Raw genomic sequence first — 13,838 nt, forward strand, 5'->3', positions numbered from 1 at the left:
AACCTCAGTCTGAACTTTGTAATAACTTAGTAAAATCACTCAGGTGTGATGAAGTTTTAAGTAGAGCATTCAGACTGATTATATCAACATTAAGTGCTGTAAAAAATGTTAAAAATTTTTAATATATTCAAATATTTTTCTCAGAAACATTTAAAATTATTTTACAGGTCATTTTGTCAGTCCTATGATATGAAACAGCATTCTACCAAGGTTTTTCGTGATATTGTGAATGCCCTGGGATCTTTTATACAGTCGTTGTTTCTTGTCCCTCCTACTGGAAATCCTGCTACAACAAACCAAGCTGGTAAAGGCTAATTCATATTTTGTTTTTTTATATTCTGCCATGATTTCCTGTATTCACTGTTCTCAGAGGATATTTTATGGAAATTTTGTGACTGGAGAAATTTGGATTACCTAAATGTATTGATAGTAATGAGTTTATACTTAAAGAAAATTCAGTCTCATTGAGGCAGCTATGTTTACTTCTTTCCAGAATATGTTTCCTTCTTTAGTATACTTTCAGGTTCTCTAATCACATAAGAATAAGAGTTTAGATGCTTATTTTCATTTTAGAGGAATTTTCATTTTGGGGCACCTGGGTGGCTCAGTCAGTTAAGTGTCTGCCTTCAGCTCAGGTATGATCCCAGGGTACCTGCTTCTCCCTCTCCCTTTGCTCCGCCCCCTGCTTGTGCTCTCTCTGTCTGTCTCTCTCAAATAACTAAAATTTAAAAAAAAAAAGAGAGAGAGAGAGAGAGAGAGAAGGATCTTCATTTTGTGCCTCTCTTTGAAGAATTTGGTTCACCACCTTAGGAGGCCTGTTCATTTCTCTTTAAAAAAAATAGGTAAACTTGGTTTAAGCTTGTTTGGCAATCAATGTATGGCTTCTTGTTTCTCTTTGCCTTCTTTTTATTTATCTTCTACTTTCTACTGTCTGATTAATGGTTTCTTGATTCCTTATTTTCACCTCTGATAAAAAATGGTCTAACAAAAAGTGTATTATAAAGTTTGTCAGTAGTTTTACTCATTAGTACCTTTCTTATAAAAAAGGAAATGGGGACGCCTGGGTGGCTCAGTTGGTTAAGCTGCTGCCTTCGGCTCAGGTCATGATCCCAGCGTCCTGGGATCGAGTCCCACATCGGGCTCCTTGCTCGGTGGGGAGCCTGCTTCTCCCTCTGCTTCTGCCTGCCACTCTGCCTGTGCTCGCTCCTGCTCTCTCTCTCTGTCTCTCTCTGACAAATAAAATCTTTAAAAAAAAAAAAAAAGCAGGATTGATAAACTTCATTTATTCGTGTGGTATCCTTTCTTAATAGAACAGATTTTTTAAATTAAACAGATGTCTGTGTATTATGGATTTGTAATTAACTAGTAAGTTGGTATCTTTGCTTTCCTTCCCTTGTCTAATAGGAAACAATAACTCAGGTGGTCCCGTCTCAGCACCAGCTAACTCAGGAATGTTGGGGATTGGTGGAGGTGTTACTTTGCTACCAGCATTTGAATATAGAGGAACTTGGATACCTATTCTGACTATAACAGTGCAAGGCAGTGCAAAAGCTACATAGTAAGTAGTAGTAGCTTTATTTTGTGATGAATGACGCCATTGAGGTTATTTTATCCTAAAATTTTTCTGCATTATATTTAAAATTTTAAACCTAATAATTCTAATGCAATTTAGAACTAATTTTCTCTTATGTTGAAAATTTTACATAGGATTGGGTTTTGTTTGTTTTCTTTTGTGCTGTTTATTGATGTGTTAGTGTTAACAGTATTGTGAAACATAAATATTTTTTTTTTTTACCTGAGGACCTAGTTAGCTTTTCTGTATGGCTTTTGGATTTAAGTATATGACTTTGGACTTAGGTCTTCTAATGTTGACTCTGTCACCAGCAGCAAATGAGTTAACCTTTTAAAAAATCTTGTTCTTCACCTATAAAATGAGAGTAGTGATATATCTACCTTTCAGGATTCTTTAGGTGAGAAAAGTTATTTTAACTGTAGCTAATTACGTTTTTAGAGTTTAATACACAGTACTTTTAGTTTAATTAACTTAAGGTGTTTAATGGATTCCATATGTGTTATTTTATTGTCATTAAGCCAATTTAGTTTAAGAAATACATATTTGGCAGTATATTGTTGATTTTTCTTAAGTTAGAGTGAACTACAGTGCTACAGAGATAAAATAATCAGTCCTACATAGATTTAACACTACTGCTGTTGCTGTTAGGCAATCCAGTAATACATTTTGAATGCTTGGCATGTCTAATTAAAACACTATTCCGATGACAGTAAATCAGAATCTAAAGTGTAAAGCAGAGTCTCTGACTAGTTTATTTGTTATTCTTTGTTTAAATTTGAGTATAGTTTACACACATTATGTAAGTTTCAGGTGTACAGTACAACATAGTAATTTGACAAGTTTATACGTTATGTTGTTTTCACCACAAGTGCAGCTGCCGTCTGTCCTACGATATCATTGACTATATTCCTTATGCTGTGCCTTTTATTCCCATCACTTACTCATTCCATAACTGGAGGCCTGTGTCTCCCTCTCCTCTTCACCCATGTGCCTAACTCCCACTCTCTGACTAGTTTAAATGATAAATTTATATGGTATGTTAATCTGCATAGTATAATCATGGTATGTGCAGCTTTATTTTGCACCAAATTGTGAAAGTATAGAATCATAGAGGACTGAAATACTTAACTAGAATTCATTGTTATTCTTAGTCATTTAAAAGAAATTAAAGTTACCTAGTCTCATATAACTTTTGCTTGCTACAAAGGCTAGTGATCAGATTTAAAAGAAATCAGATTTCTAGCACTGAAGGTAACAGTAATCTCATTTATTTCCCTACCTCATTTTATAAATTGAAAAAACCCCAACATTAAAACTAGTTATCCTCATTGAGCTTACATTTTAGTGAGTGAGATAGTTAGTAAAGGTTCAAATAAACATATAATATCACCTTGGATAGTGGTTAATTCTTTTTTTTTTTTTTTTTAAGATTTTATTTATTTATTTGACAGAGAGAGAGATCACAAGTAGGCAGAGAGGCAGGCAGAGAGAGAGGAGGAAGCAGGCTCCCTGCAGAGCAGAGAGCCCGATGCGGGGCTCGATCCCAGGACCCTGAGATCATGACCTGAGCCGAAGGCAGTGGCTTAATCCACTGAGCCACCCAGGCGCCCCTAATGGTTAATTCTTTGAAGAAAAAAAAAATTAAGGGGATAGAGAGTGACCAAGGTAAAGATGGGGACAGAAATGATCTCTGTGCAAAGAAGATTGAGCAAATACACAATAAAGGGAGAGAGTGAAGATGTATGCTTGAGGAAGAAAAATTAAAACAAATGAATGGGAGTAAATACTTGGCAAAGTTGTACAAATTACTTTTTTATTGATGGAAGTTTGAAACCAATTGTTTATTGATAATTTAATCCTTATCAATTAAGAGAGTTGGATTTTAACTAGTTCAGCTACTAAATACCATGATTTTGAGTACAATATGTTATTTCACTTGAAGACAAAGTTAGGACTAAATTTTTAAAGGAACATACAAATAATGGTTTGGGGTTTTTTTTTTTTAGTGCTATAAACACTGAGATTATTCACCTCTGGAATCAAAAATAGCCAGGAAATACTGGGTTTTCTTTTACACATGGATTAGTATGTTTGAACCCTCCCTGTTGAATTGGTATCTTTTATTCATTCATTTGTTGTGAGATTCAGTATAAAGTTATTCTCACTATTTTCTTTGAAGGCATACATGTAAATCTTGATTGTGTATTCTGTTTTTCTATTGACTTTTTGCGTATATAATAATTTGAAAACTTAAGTCATATACAGACAAAAGTAGTTTTGACATAAGTATTGCTGACATATTCTTTCTGATTAATTACACTATGGCTCCTTTCAGAGTTGGGCTGGTGACAGTTTTGCAACTTTACCTTAATTTTAAAATATTTAAATAAATGAGTTACATTTTATCTAAAACTGGAATTTATATACTAGTTCTAATAAAATAGCACTGAAATACTGAGATAAGAAAGCGTGAGCTTTGTTTTAGGTTGTGGTATTTATAAAAATAAGCATAAATCATCTTTTTTCTTTCTTTTTTCTTTTTTTAATATTTTATTCATTTGACAGAGAGAAATCACAACTAGGCAGAGAGGCAGGCAGAGAGAGAGGAGGAAGCAGGCTCCCTGCAGAGCAGAGAGCCTGATGTGGGGCTTGATCCCAGGACCCTAGGATCATGACCTGAGCCGAAGGCAGGGGCTTTAACCCACTGAGCCACCCAGGCAGCCCCTTTTTTTCTTAACTATACTAGCATTTAAGGTCTTTACCATAGAATGGGGATTAATTTGAGTTTGGGATATTTAAGATTATTTTCTTTGTTTGAGATGCATTTTCTCAGTAGATCATTTCTTCATTGAGAATAGAGATTTTTCTGAAAATATGCTTATAACTCACAGGCTTAATGTGTGGCTCTAAAAGGCTCATTTGCTTGGCAACGATTAAACCCATAAAGTTTACCTCTTTGTTTGAGCTTAGGTCTCTTGAGCAGTAATATAAATATATCTTTACTGATTACCTAAATTTTAAAATCCTCGGAGCTCACATTCTAGGGGTTAAATTGATAGGCTTTAGAGTGAGACTTGGGTTAAGAACTGTTGATGGATAACTGCATCACCTTAGTCCTTAGTTGCATCATCTGTATCTTTTAGGGGTTTGTGAGAAGTTAAACAAGACAATATACATCAAAAAGCCCGTAGAGCCCCAGACCAAGAGTTATTGTGCAACAAATGGTTGCAGTTTGTAGGTGTTGTTATTGTTTATTCTGAGTTTTGCATTACTTTACAAATTACCTACCTCCAGTCTTGATTATGATTCAGCAACTTTTAGAATTTGAGGCTGGAAATCTCTTTTATTAACTTATTATAATCCTTAATGATTTCAATTTTGTTTTTGAGATATCACATACCATAAAATTCACCGTTTACATTACACATTTTATGGTTTTACTGTATTCAAAAGCTATGTAACAGTAACCACCTTGAATTTCAGGACTTTTTCATCATCCCAGAAAGAAACCCATACTCACTCCCTAGTCTCTCTTTCCCATTCCCCTAGCAACCACTTATCTGTTTTGCATTTCTACTGATTTCCCTATTCTGGATATTTCATGTAAATGTAATCACACAATAAATACTCTTTTATTCAGGTGCTTCTTTCAGCATGTTCTGAAGGTTCACCTGTGTTGTAGGATGTATCGGTACTTCATTTCTTTTTATGGCTAAATAATATTCAGATTTATGGATGTACTGTATTTTTTTTTTTAAGATTTATTTATTTATTTATTCAACAGACAGAGATCACAAGTAGGCAGAGAGGCAGGCAGAGAGAGAGAGGAGGAAGCAGGCTGTCCGCAGAGCAGAGAGCCCGATGTGGGGCTCGATCCCAGAACCCTGGGATCATGACCTGAGCCGAAGGCAGAGGCTTTAACCCACTGAGCCACCCAGGCGCCCCGGATGTACTGTATTTTGTTTATCCATCAACTGATGGGTATATTTGGATTGCTTCCACTTTTTGGTTTTTAGAGATAACGCTGCTATGAGCATTTGTGTACAACTTTTTGCTTAGGTGTATGTTTTCATTTCTCATAGATGTATATACCTAGGAGTAGAATTACTGAGTCATATATTACTATGTTTAACTTTTTGAATAACTGCCAAACTATTTTCCCAACTGACTGTACCATTTTATATCCCCACAATAGTATATGGGGGTTCAGATTTCTCCACATCCTCAGCAGCACTTGTTACTGTCTTTTGATTATTGTTACAGTCTTCTGATTCTAGCCATCCTAGTGGACATTAAATGTTACCTTACCGTATTTTCAGTTTGCATTTCTCTAAATACCAATGGCATTGAATATCTATCTCATTCACATACTTTTTGGCCATTTATATATCATCTTGGGAGAAATGTCTTTTCAGATCTTTTGCTCCTTTTTAATTGGGTTGTCTTTTTATTATTTAGTATATATTCTGGATCTTTAGCCCCTTATCAGATACATGATGTGCAAAAATTTTCTATTCTGTGGATTGTCTTTCATTTTCTTAATAGTGGCCTTTAAAGCACAATAGTTTTTAATATTGATGAATTCAGTTTATCTGTTTTTTCCTTTGTTGCTTGTGCTTTTGGTATCCTGTCTAACAAATCATTACCTAATGTGAGGTCATGAAGATTTTTGACTGTGTTTTCTTCTAAGAGTTTTAGTTTTAGCCCCTATATTTAGGTCATTGATTAATTTTGAGTTAATTTTTGTATATGGTACCAGGTAAAGATCTACCATCATTCGGGTGCCTGGGTGGCTCAGTGGGGTAAAGCCTCTGCCTTTGGCTCAGGTCATGATCCCAGGGTCCTGGGATCGAGCCCCACATTGGTCTCTCTTGTCAGCAGGGGGCCTGCTTCCTCCTCTCTCTCTGCCTGCCTCTCTGCCTGCTTGTGATCTCTGTCTGTCAAATAAATAAATAAAATCTTTAAAAAAAAAAATCTACCATCATTTACATATGAATATTCAGTTGTTCCAGTACCACCAGTTATCATGACAGATTTTAATTTTAAGGAATTTAAAACCATAATTCCTTATTTGCTGTAATTTAAGACAAAAGATTTGTTATCTTTCTTTTTGAAAGCTTGTTCTAACTATGAGTAGAAACTGCTCTAAAATTTGACTTTGGGGGCACCTGGGTGGCTCAGTCATTAAGTGTCTGCCTTTGGCACAGGTCATGATCCCGGGATCCTGGGATCAAGCCCCGCATCGGGCTCCCTGCTCCACGGGAAGTCTGCTCCTCCCTCTCCAGCTTCCCCTGCTTGTGTTTCCTCTCTCGCTGTGTCTCTCTCTGTCAAATAAATAAAAATAAAAAATCATTAAAAATATTTTGACTTTGACAGACTGATGCTCTCAGTATTATTCTTACCCTGTTGACAGATCGTGTCTGAGATGATAGCTAAGCTGGATATCTCACAGTAATACTTTCTCAGTGTGAAAATATCTTCCTGTTTATAGGATTGATTTGATTTTGTAGTACCTTATTTTGAAAGCACCTGAGTTAGAGTTTGAGAAGTTTTATAATCCATTTAATTTTACTCTATTTTATATGTAAGACTTAATTTCTCTAATTAAATTTCTTTAAAATACTGGTACATTTAGGGGGAGGGGCAAAAAGTAAATTGATAAAATAATTAGTTATGGCAGTGGTCAGGCCTTAATTATTCTAATCACTTTCTTAGAATACTGAGAAAGGATCCCTCCAAATGAAGCACTCATTAATTCTATTCATGTTTTCTATTCTGTTGCTCTTAGTTTCTGTGAACTATAAACACTTGTATATTTATTTTCATCTTCATGGCTTTTAATTAGTGTTCTGATTTTTTCTTAATTTCAGCCTAGAGATGTTGGACAAAGTTGAGCCCCCAACTATACCAGAAGGTTATGCTATGTCTGTGGCATTCCATTGTTTGCTTGACCTTGTACGTGGAATTACTAGTATGATTGAAGGAGAGTTAGGAGAGGTTGAAACAGAATGTCAGACTACTACTGAAGCAGGTTCTTCACCAACACAATCATCAGAACAGCAAGAATTACAGTCAACATCAGACCAGATGGATAAAGAAATAGGTATATTGAGATCTGTATTTTTAATTTTTATTTTGAAATAATTTGAATTTACAGAAAAGTTGCAGAAAAACTCAAGTTCCCAAACATCCCTTCACCCTGATTTCCCAGTTGTTAACACTACCCCATTTGTGTTATCATTCTGTTTATTTACGTCACTATACTTTTCTGCTGAACTATTTGAGAATAAATTGCAGACATGATGCCCGACTACTCCTTAATATTTTCTTGTTTTCTTAAAAATAAGGACAGTTTCCTAATATAACTACAGTATAGTCCCATCATAAATTTAGCAACAACCCAGTATTATCCCATACCTCATTCAAATTTTGCCAGTTGCCCCAGTGATGGCTTTGGTGTTCTGGGATCACATGTTGAATTTAGTTCCATGTTGCTATACTATCCTTTAATCTAGAAACTCTGTTAGATTTTTCTTGTCTTATATGATCTTGACATTTTTGAAGAGTACAGGCTAGTCAGTTTGTCTTTTTTTCCCTTATAATTAGATTCAGTTTACTCATTTTTGCTAGGGCTACCACAGAAATATTGCTATGTTAAACCTGGTCTATAAACACAGCAAGAGCATACAGTTACCAGTATGTCTCATTATTGGTAATGTTAACTTTTATCATTTGGTTAACATGATGTCTGGTTGGTTTCTTCGGTGTAGGATTAATTATGAACTTTTTTGTGGAGAAATATTTTGAGGCTTCTGTAAAAGAGAGCTTTCCCTTCTCACCCATTTATTTAGTTTTTTAAATTTACTCATTTATATTAGTATTGCTTCTTAGATTTCTATTTTATTTGAAAGGTTACAATGTGATGTGATTATCGTTATTTGGTTTAACACTCAGATTGTTCCTGATAACGGCCAGTGGGACCCCTTTAAAACTGTCCACTGTGTACTTTTATCATTTTCTGAGCACTCTCTCACTATCTGACACAATACAATGTACTAAGCTCATCTTGGATCTTTCTTGCCAAGCCCAGGAATCAGTTATTTTTCTAAGGAGCCCTTGCTCTTTTTAGTTTAGTATTTAGAAATGAACACATGGGCACTAGTGTGCTTCTTACTACTTGAAAAGGAAATACACACACACACATCTCTTTACATTTTTAAAAAATGTTTGTCTAAAAATGTCTAAATGAGGTTTCTTCCAGTTCTGGTTTAATGCCACAAGGCTTATTTTTTTTACCTTTCCATGTTTTCAGTTACCTTTTCCAGAAGTGAGACACTTGGTCCCAGTTTATTCAGTGGATTTACTCATTTGCTCGATGCCCCGTGTACAGAAATCAGTCTCCTGGCTGAATAGCTTGTTAACACTGCCTTCTTCGAGCTGGTCATAGAGGCTGGAAGTTTGGCTCAATGAAGGGGGAGGGAATAGGAATTGGTATTGCACACACACACATATACACAGAGATACCAGTTAACTTGTGTACTGAAAGATCCTACCATTGATATTTTAAAACAACTTAAAGACTTCTTGAATTCTGAAATTGGTGGGGTTTTCAAGTTTTCATTTTTTCAAATGTATTTTAACTATTAGAGCTTTAGTATTTAATAATCAAGTTGTTAGAATATGTAATGTATTGTCAAATGACTAGGGTGGTTTTAGAATGATATATTGCCAAATACTCGGCTATCTATAATGATCATGAAGTGTTGTATGTTTTTGTCCTTTAAGTCAGTAGAGCTGTTTGGGAAGAAATGGTAAATGCCTGCTGGTGTGGTTTACTTGCTGCTCTCTCACTCCTCCTTGATGCCAGGTATTAAGTCTTTATAATTTTTTTTATTGCATGTGACAGTTAATAAGAAATAAACATTAAAATAGATACTTAAATTGGTCCTAAAATTTTTTCTTAGTATTAATTTTTTAATATTAATTTTTCTTATCTTTTTAAATAGTTTTGTATATGTTGAACATTATTCTTTTTTTTTTTTAATCAACATATAATGTGTTATTTGCTTCAGGGGTACAGGTCTGTGAATCACCAGCCTTATACAATTCACAGCACTCACCATGACACATACCCTCCCCAATATGCATAACCCAGCTACCCTATCACTTCCCCTCCACCCCGCCTAAGCAACCCTCAGTTTGTTTCTTGAGATTAAGAGTCTCTTATGGTTTTTCTTCCTCCGCAGTCCCATCTTGTTTCATTTTCCCCTCCCTGCCCCCCGTGCCCCCCTGCCCTGCCTCTCAAATTCCTCATGTCAGAGAGATTGAACATTATTCTTTTTTGGCCACTTCCCTCTCCTTCATCCTATTCTTGCCCTGCTCCCCACCAGAATAGTTGTCATGATGTTTTAATGGAAAATACAGTCCTAAAATTACAGAGTGCCTTTGTCACTTCAAGCCTTTCTACTACTTTTACAGTAATGATAATTATCAGTTACTTTGATTTTTTTTTTTCCCATAGTGACAGGATTTGCTGATTTTAAAATGCTTGATATTTTGGAGAACCTGGGTGGCTCAGTCAGTTAAACATCTGCCCTTGGCTCAGGTCATGATCTCCAGGTCTTGGGATTGAGCCCTGCATTAGGCTTCCTGCTCAGCAGGGTGTCTGCTTTTCCCTCTGCCTCTCCCCACTGCTCATCTTTCTCTCTCTCAAATACATAAATAAATAAAAATCTTTAATAAATACTTGATGTTTTAGGTTAAATCTTTTGAGTGTGTGACCATTTTCTTCAATAATGACATATGTATTATATACTGCTTTTACCCAGTTCAGATTTTCAGGCATTATGTTGATTGGTTAAAATTCCTTCAGTAAATTGATTTTCATAATACTTTTGTATAGATTTTCTTACAGTTTACTGAATACCTAATTCCATGTCATGTTTGCAGTATAATTAAAACATAAATTAATCATATTAAATAAAATACTTTATCTTTTCAGCACAGATGAAGCTGCCACTGAGAATATTTTAAAAGCTGAATTGACTATGGCTGCTCTTTGTGGAAGATTGGGCCTTGTAACTTCAAGAGATGCCTTTATAACTGCAATATGCAAAGGTTCCCTGCCTCCCCATTATGCTCTTACAGTACTGAATACCACCACTGCAGCCACACTTTCCAACAAATGTAAGACTTTAGCTTATTCACAGTTTTTTTCCATCTAGTGGAGTGACATGGTATAGAGAAAATATTACAGAAATTCTGAGTTCAAGCCTCTGCTGTTTCATTCACTGACTCTGACCTTGGTGAGAAGTTAAAGATGTGAAGCTTCAGTTATTTCCATCTCTTCAAAACAATGGGGGTGCAGGGAGAATAATACCGATTTTAAACAATAATTGTGAAGTTAGAAGAAAATAAATCTGGAAGTCTTTTGTAAACTATATCATACTGTTGAAATGGTGGTTTTATTTATTTATTTTTTTAATGGAACTATTAGAACAGTAATGCTTGCAACCACTTGGATTAACATTCAGTTTTTTTTCTTGTTGAATACTTTGAGAAAACACAAGTTTATTACATGTAAATACGTTTCAATATGATACTTAGTTTCAGTCTGAAAACTTGAAAATTGACCTGTAACTTTAATTAGAAAAGATTACTGGGAATGCATATTAAAATACTTAATGTGTCCTAATTCTGTTTTGCTTGTGATGAAGTCTGCCAAAGTTTTACAATTTTAAAAAGTTATGTAGAAAATTACTTAAAATTTGTTTAACTTATCTTGGTTTTTGTAACACCTGAGTTTTTAAAAGGTTTGCATATAGATAACTACGTAAGTGTCATAGTTGCACTTAGTTTAATAAAATTAATGTTTTAAAGTATATCATTACTGGAGCGCCTGGGTGGCTCAGATGGTTAATATCTGCCCTTGACTCGGGTTGTGATCTCGGGGTCCTGGGATTGAGCCCTGCATTGGGCTTCCTGTTCAGTGGGGAGTCTGCTTCTCTCTCTCCCTCTACCTGCCTCCCTCCCCCCACAACTGTAGTGCTGTCTCTCTCTTTCAAATGAATAAAACAGTGAAACAGGGTGCCTGGGTGCCTCAGTTGTTAAGCATCTGCCTTTGGCTCAGGTCACGATCCCACGGTCCTGGGATAGAATCCCACATCAGGCTCCCTGCTCAGCGGGAAGCCTCCTTCTCCCATTCCCACTCCCCTTGCTTGTGTTCCCTCTCTTGCTGTTTCTCTCTCTCTCTCTCTCTCTGTCAAATAAATAAAAAAAAAAGATCTATTAAAAAAAACACAACAAAGTAAAATATAACATTACCTTGATGTTGTGTGAGAAGTTTATCTTAATTATTTAAGCTTTCCTTTGTGTTCTAGCATATTCCATTCAGGGTCAAAGTGTTATGATGATAAGTCCATCAAGTGAATCTCACCAACAAGTTGTGGCAGTGGGTCAACCTCTGGCCGTCCAGCCTCAAGGAACAGTAATGGTAAAGTATTTTTCTTATCTTGGTTACCAACTAACTATCCAGCACACCTTTTGTACCTTTCTTTTTATGTTTGCCAGATTTTTTCATTATAGTTACTTACTTTTATTTACCTGGATGATTGATACCTTCAGAAGACATTAGCGGTTGACATTATCATAAGCAATTGTGATAACACAACTTTTTTTTCTCTTAAAAAATAATTCATTTCAATCATCTTTTTAATAGTAACTATCACAGAAAATTAGCTCCAGCCAAGGATCATGGCTATAATATATATCTTACAGGTATATTCTGAAATAATGTAGTTAGGATAAAAGTAGTTTACATGGTTTCCCTCTAATATAGAACAACTCTGGGGCATTTGAGTTCTACAAAATGTTAATTCAAAGGAATCGAAAAAAAGGAAAGTGTAAACCATGATCTGCCATTTCTTCTTGTGGTACTCTTAAAACATAATATTTTCCAGTGAATGACCATAGTAAGGACCAAATTAAAAGAAATATATTCTCCATGATGATGGCAGCTGATATTTATTGAATTTAGTTTTATCTGATTTAATACTACTCAGCTCTTTTCTTTCTAAAGAAATGAAATGATGGGTAGAGAGGTTAGTTTGACTAAGGTTATGGTAGTTCCGTGACATGAACTCAGCCAGTGTTAATCCAGGCCAATGTCAAACTGTCCTTTATGCAGTCTTAATATTTGTTTACAGGTTGATTTTTGGAATAATAATGTAGACCAATATGACATGATTCCTGTTTATCTATACCTCTTTAAACACTTTTGTTTTAAAGTAAAATCTGTAAGCTTATATAGTATTTGTTAAAACTCCTTACTTGACCTTCTCCATCTGGAATCTCTTATGAGACATTCTAATGATAACACAACTTTTAAGCAAATTAATTTGTTCTATACAAAACTATCCAAACCCATTTTCTTAATATTTTTATTTTTTATTTCAAAAAAATATTTGAATATGATAATCTGCTTTACAAGAATGTGCAACAGTATTTACAAATATATCTTTTAAATATATATATATAGCTCACTTCCAAAAATATCCAGTGTATGAGGACTTTACTTAACTTGGCACACTGCCATGGAGCTGTTCTTGGAACATCATGGCAACTTGTCTTGGCAACTCTACAGGTATGTTGTAGGCTCTGGGTCAGAGGTCAGTGTTGATTTTATAGCTGAGTGCTAACAAATTAAGCAATGCCTACTGGTGCTTTGGGCAGGCCTAAAGACTAGACAGTAAGTTTGAAGAAGAAAAAGTTAGAAAGGAATAAAGACGTGGCTTCTATTGTACAAAGTGATGGAATTCTTCTCTCAATGGCCTAAGTTCTATATCCTATGCTTGGTGTCAGAAGTATTTTATATGAATAGTAATTACTAACTTAAATTTAGTTATTGGGGGTGCCTGGGTGGCTCAGTCAGTTAAGCAGCTGCCTTCAGTTCAGGTCATGATCTCAGAGTCCTGGGATTGAGTCCTGAATTGAGCTCCCTGCTCAGCGGGGAGTCTGCTTCTCCCTCTCCCTCTCTCTGCCACTCCCCCTGCTTGTGCTCGCTCTCTGTCTCTTTGTCAAATAAATAAAATCTTTAAAAATAAATTTAGTTAGGGGCGCCTGGGTGGCCCAGTGGGTTAAAGCCTCTGCCTTCGGCTCAGGTCATGATCCCAGGGTCCTGGGATCGAGGCCCGCATCGGGCTCTCTGCTCAGCAGGGAGCCTGCTTCCTCCTCTCTCTCTCTGCCTGCCTCTCTGCCTACTTGTAAT

The 13,838-nt window shown here is 35.6% G+C and overlaps 1 protein-coding gene across 5 annotated transcripts in view; it reads left to right on the plus strand.

Annotated features, from left to right (window-relative positions):
- The window catches only part of MON2 (MON2 homolog, regulator of endosome-to-Golgi trafficking), a 108,907-nt gene that overhangs the window by 46,549 nt on the left and 48,520 nt on the right, over nt 1-13,838 (plus strand). For all 5 annotated transcript variants that reach the window (XM_046011517.1, XM_046011519.1, XM_046011518.1 and 2 more), the window contains exons 10-16: nt 168-304; nt 1,405-1,558; nt 7,444-7,676; nt 9,359-9,440; nt 10,575-10,759; nt 11,953-12,065; nt 13,110-13,214. In XM_046011517.1, coding sequence (XP_045867473.1) covers nt 168-304; nt 1,405-1,558; nt 7,444-7,676; nt 9,359-9,440; nt 10,575-10,759; nt 11,953-12,065; nt 13,110-13,214 — 1,009 coding nt within the window. The remainder of the gene's footprint in view (nt 1-167; nt 305-1,404; nt 1,559-7,443; nt 7,677-9,358; nt 9,441-10,574; nt 10,760-11,952; nt 12,066-13,109; nt 13,215-13,838) is intronic.

Source organism: Meles meles, chromosome 7, assembly GCF_922984935.1.
Source record: "Meles meles chromosome 7, mMelMel3.1 paternal haplotype, whole genome shotgun sequence".
In the NCBI taxonomy this organism is placed as follows: domain Eukaryota; kingdom Metazoa; phylum Chordata; class Mammalia; order Carnivora; family Mustelidae; genus Meles; species Meles meles.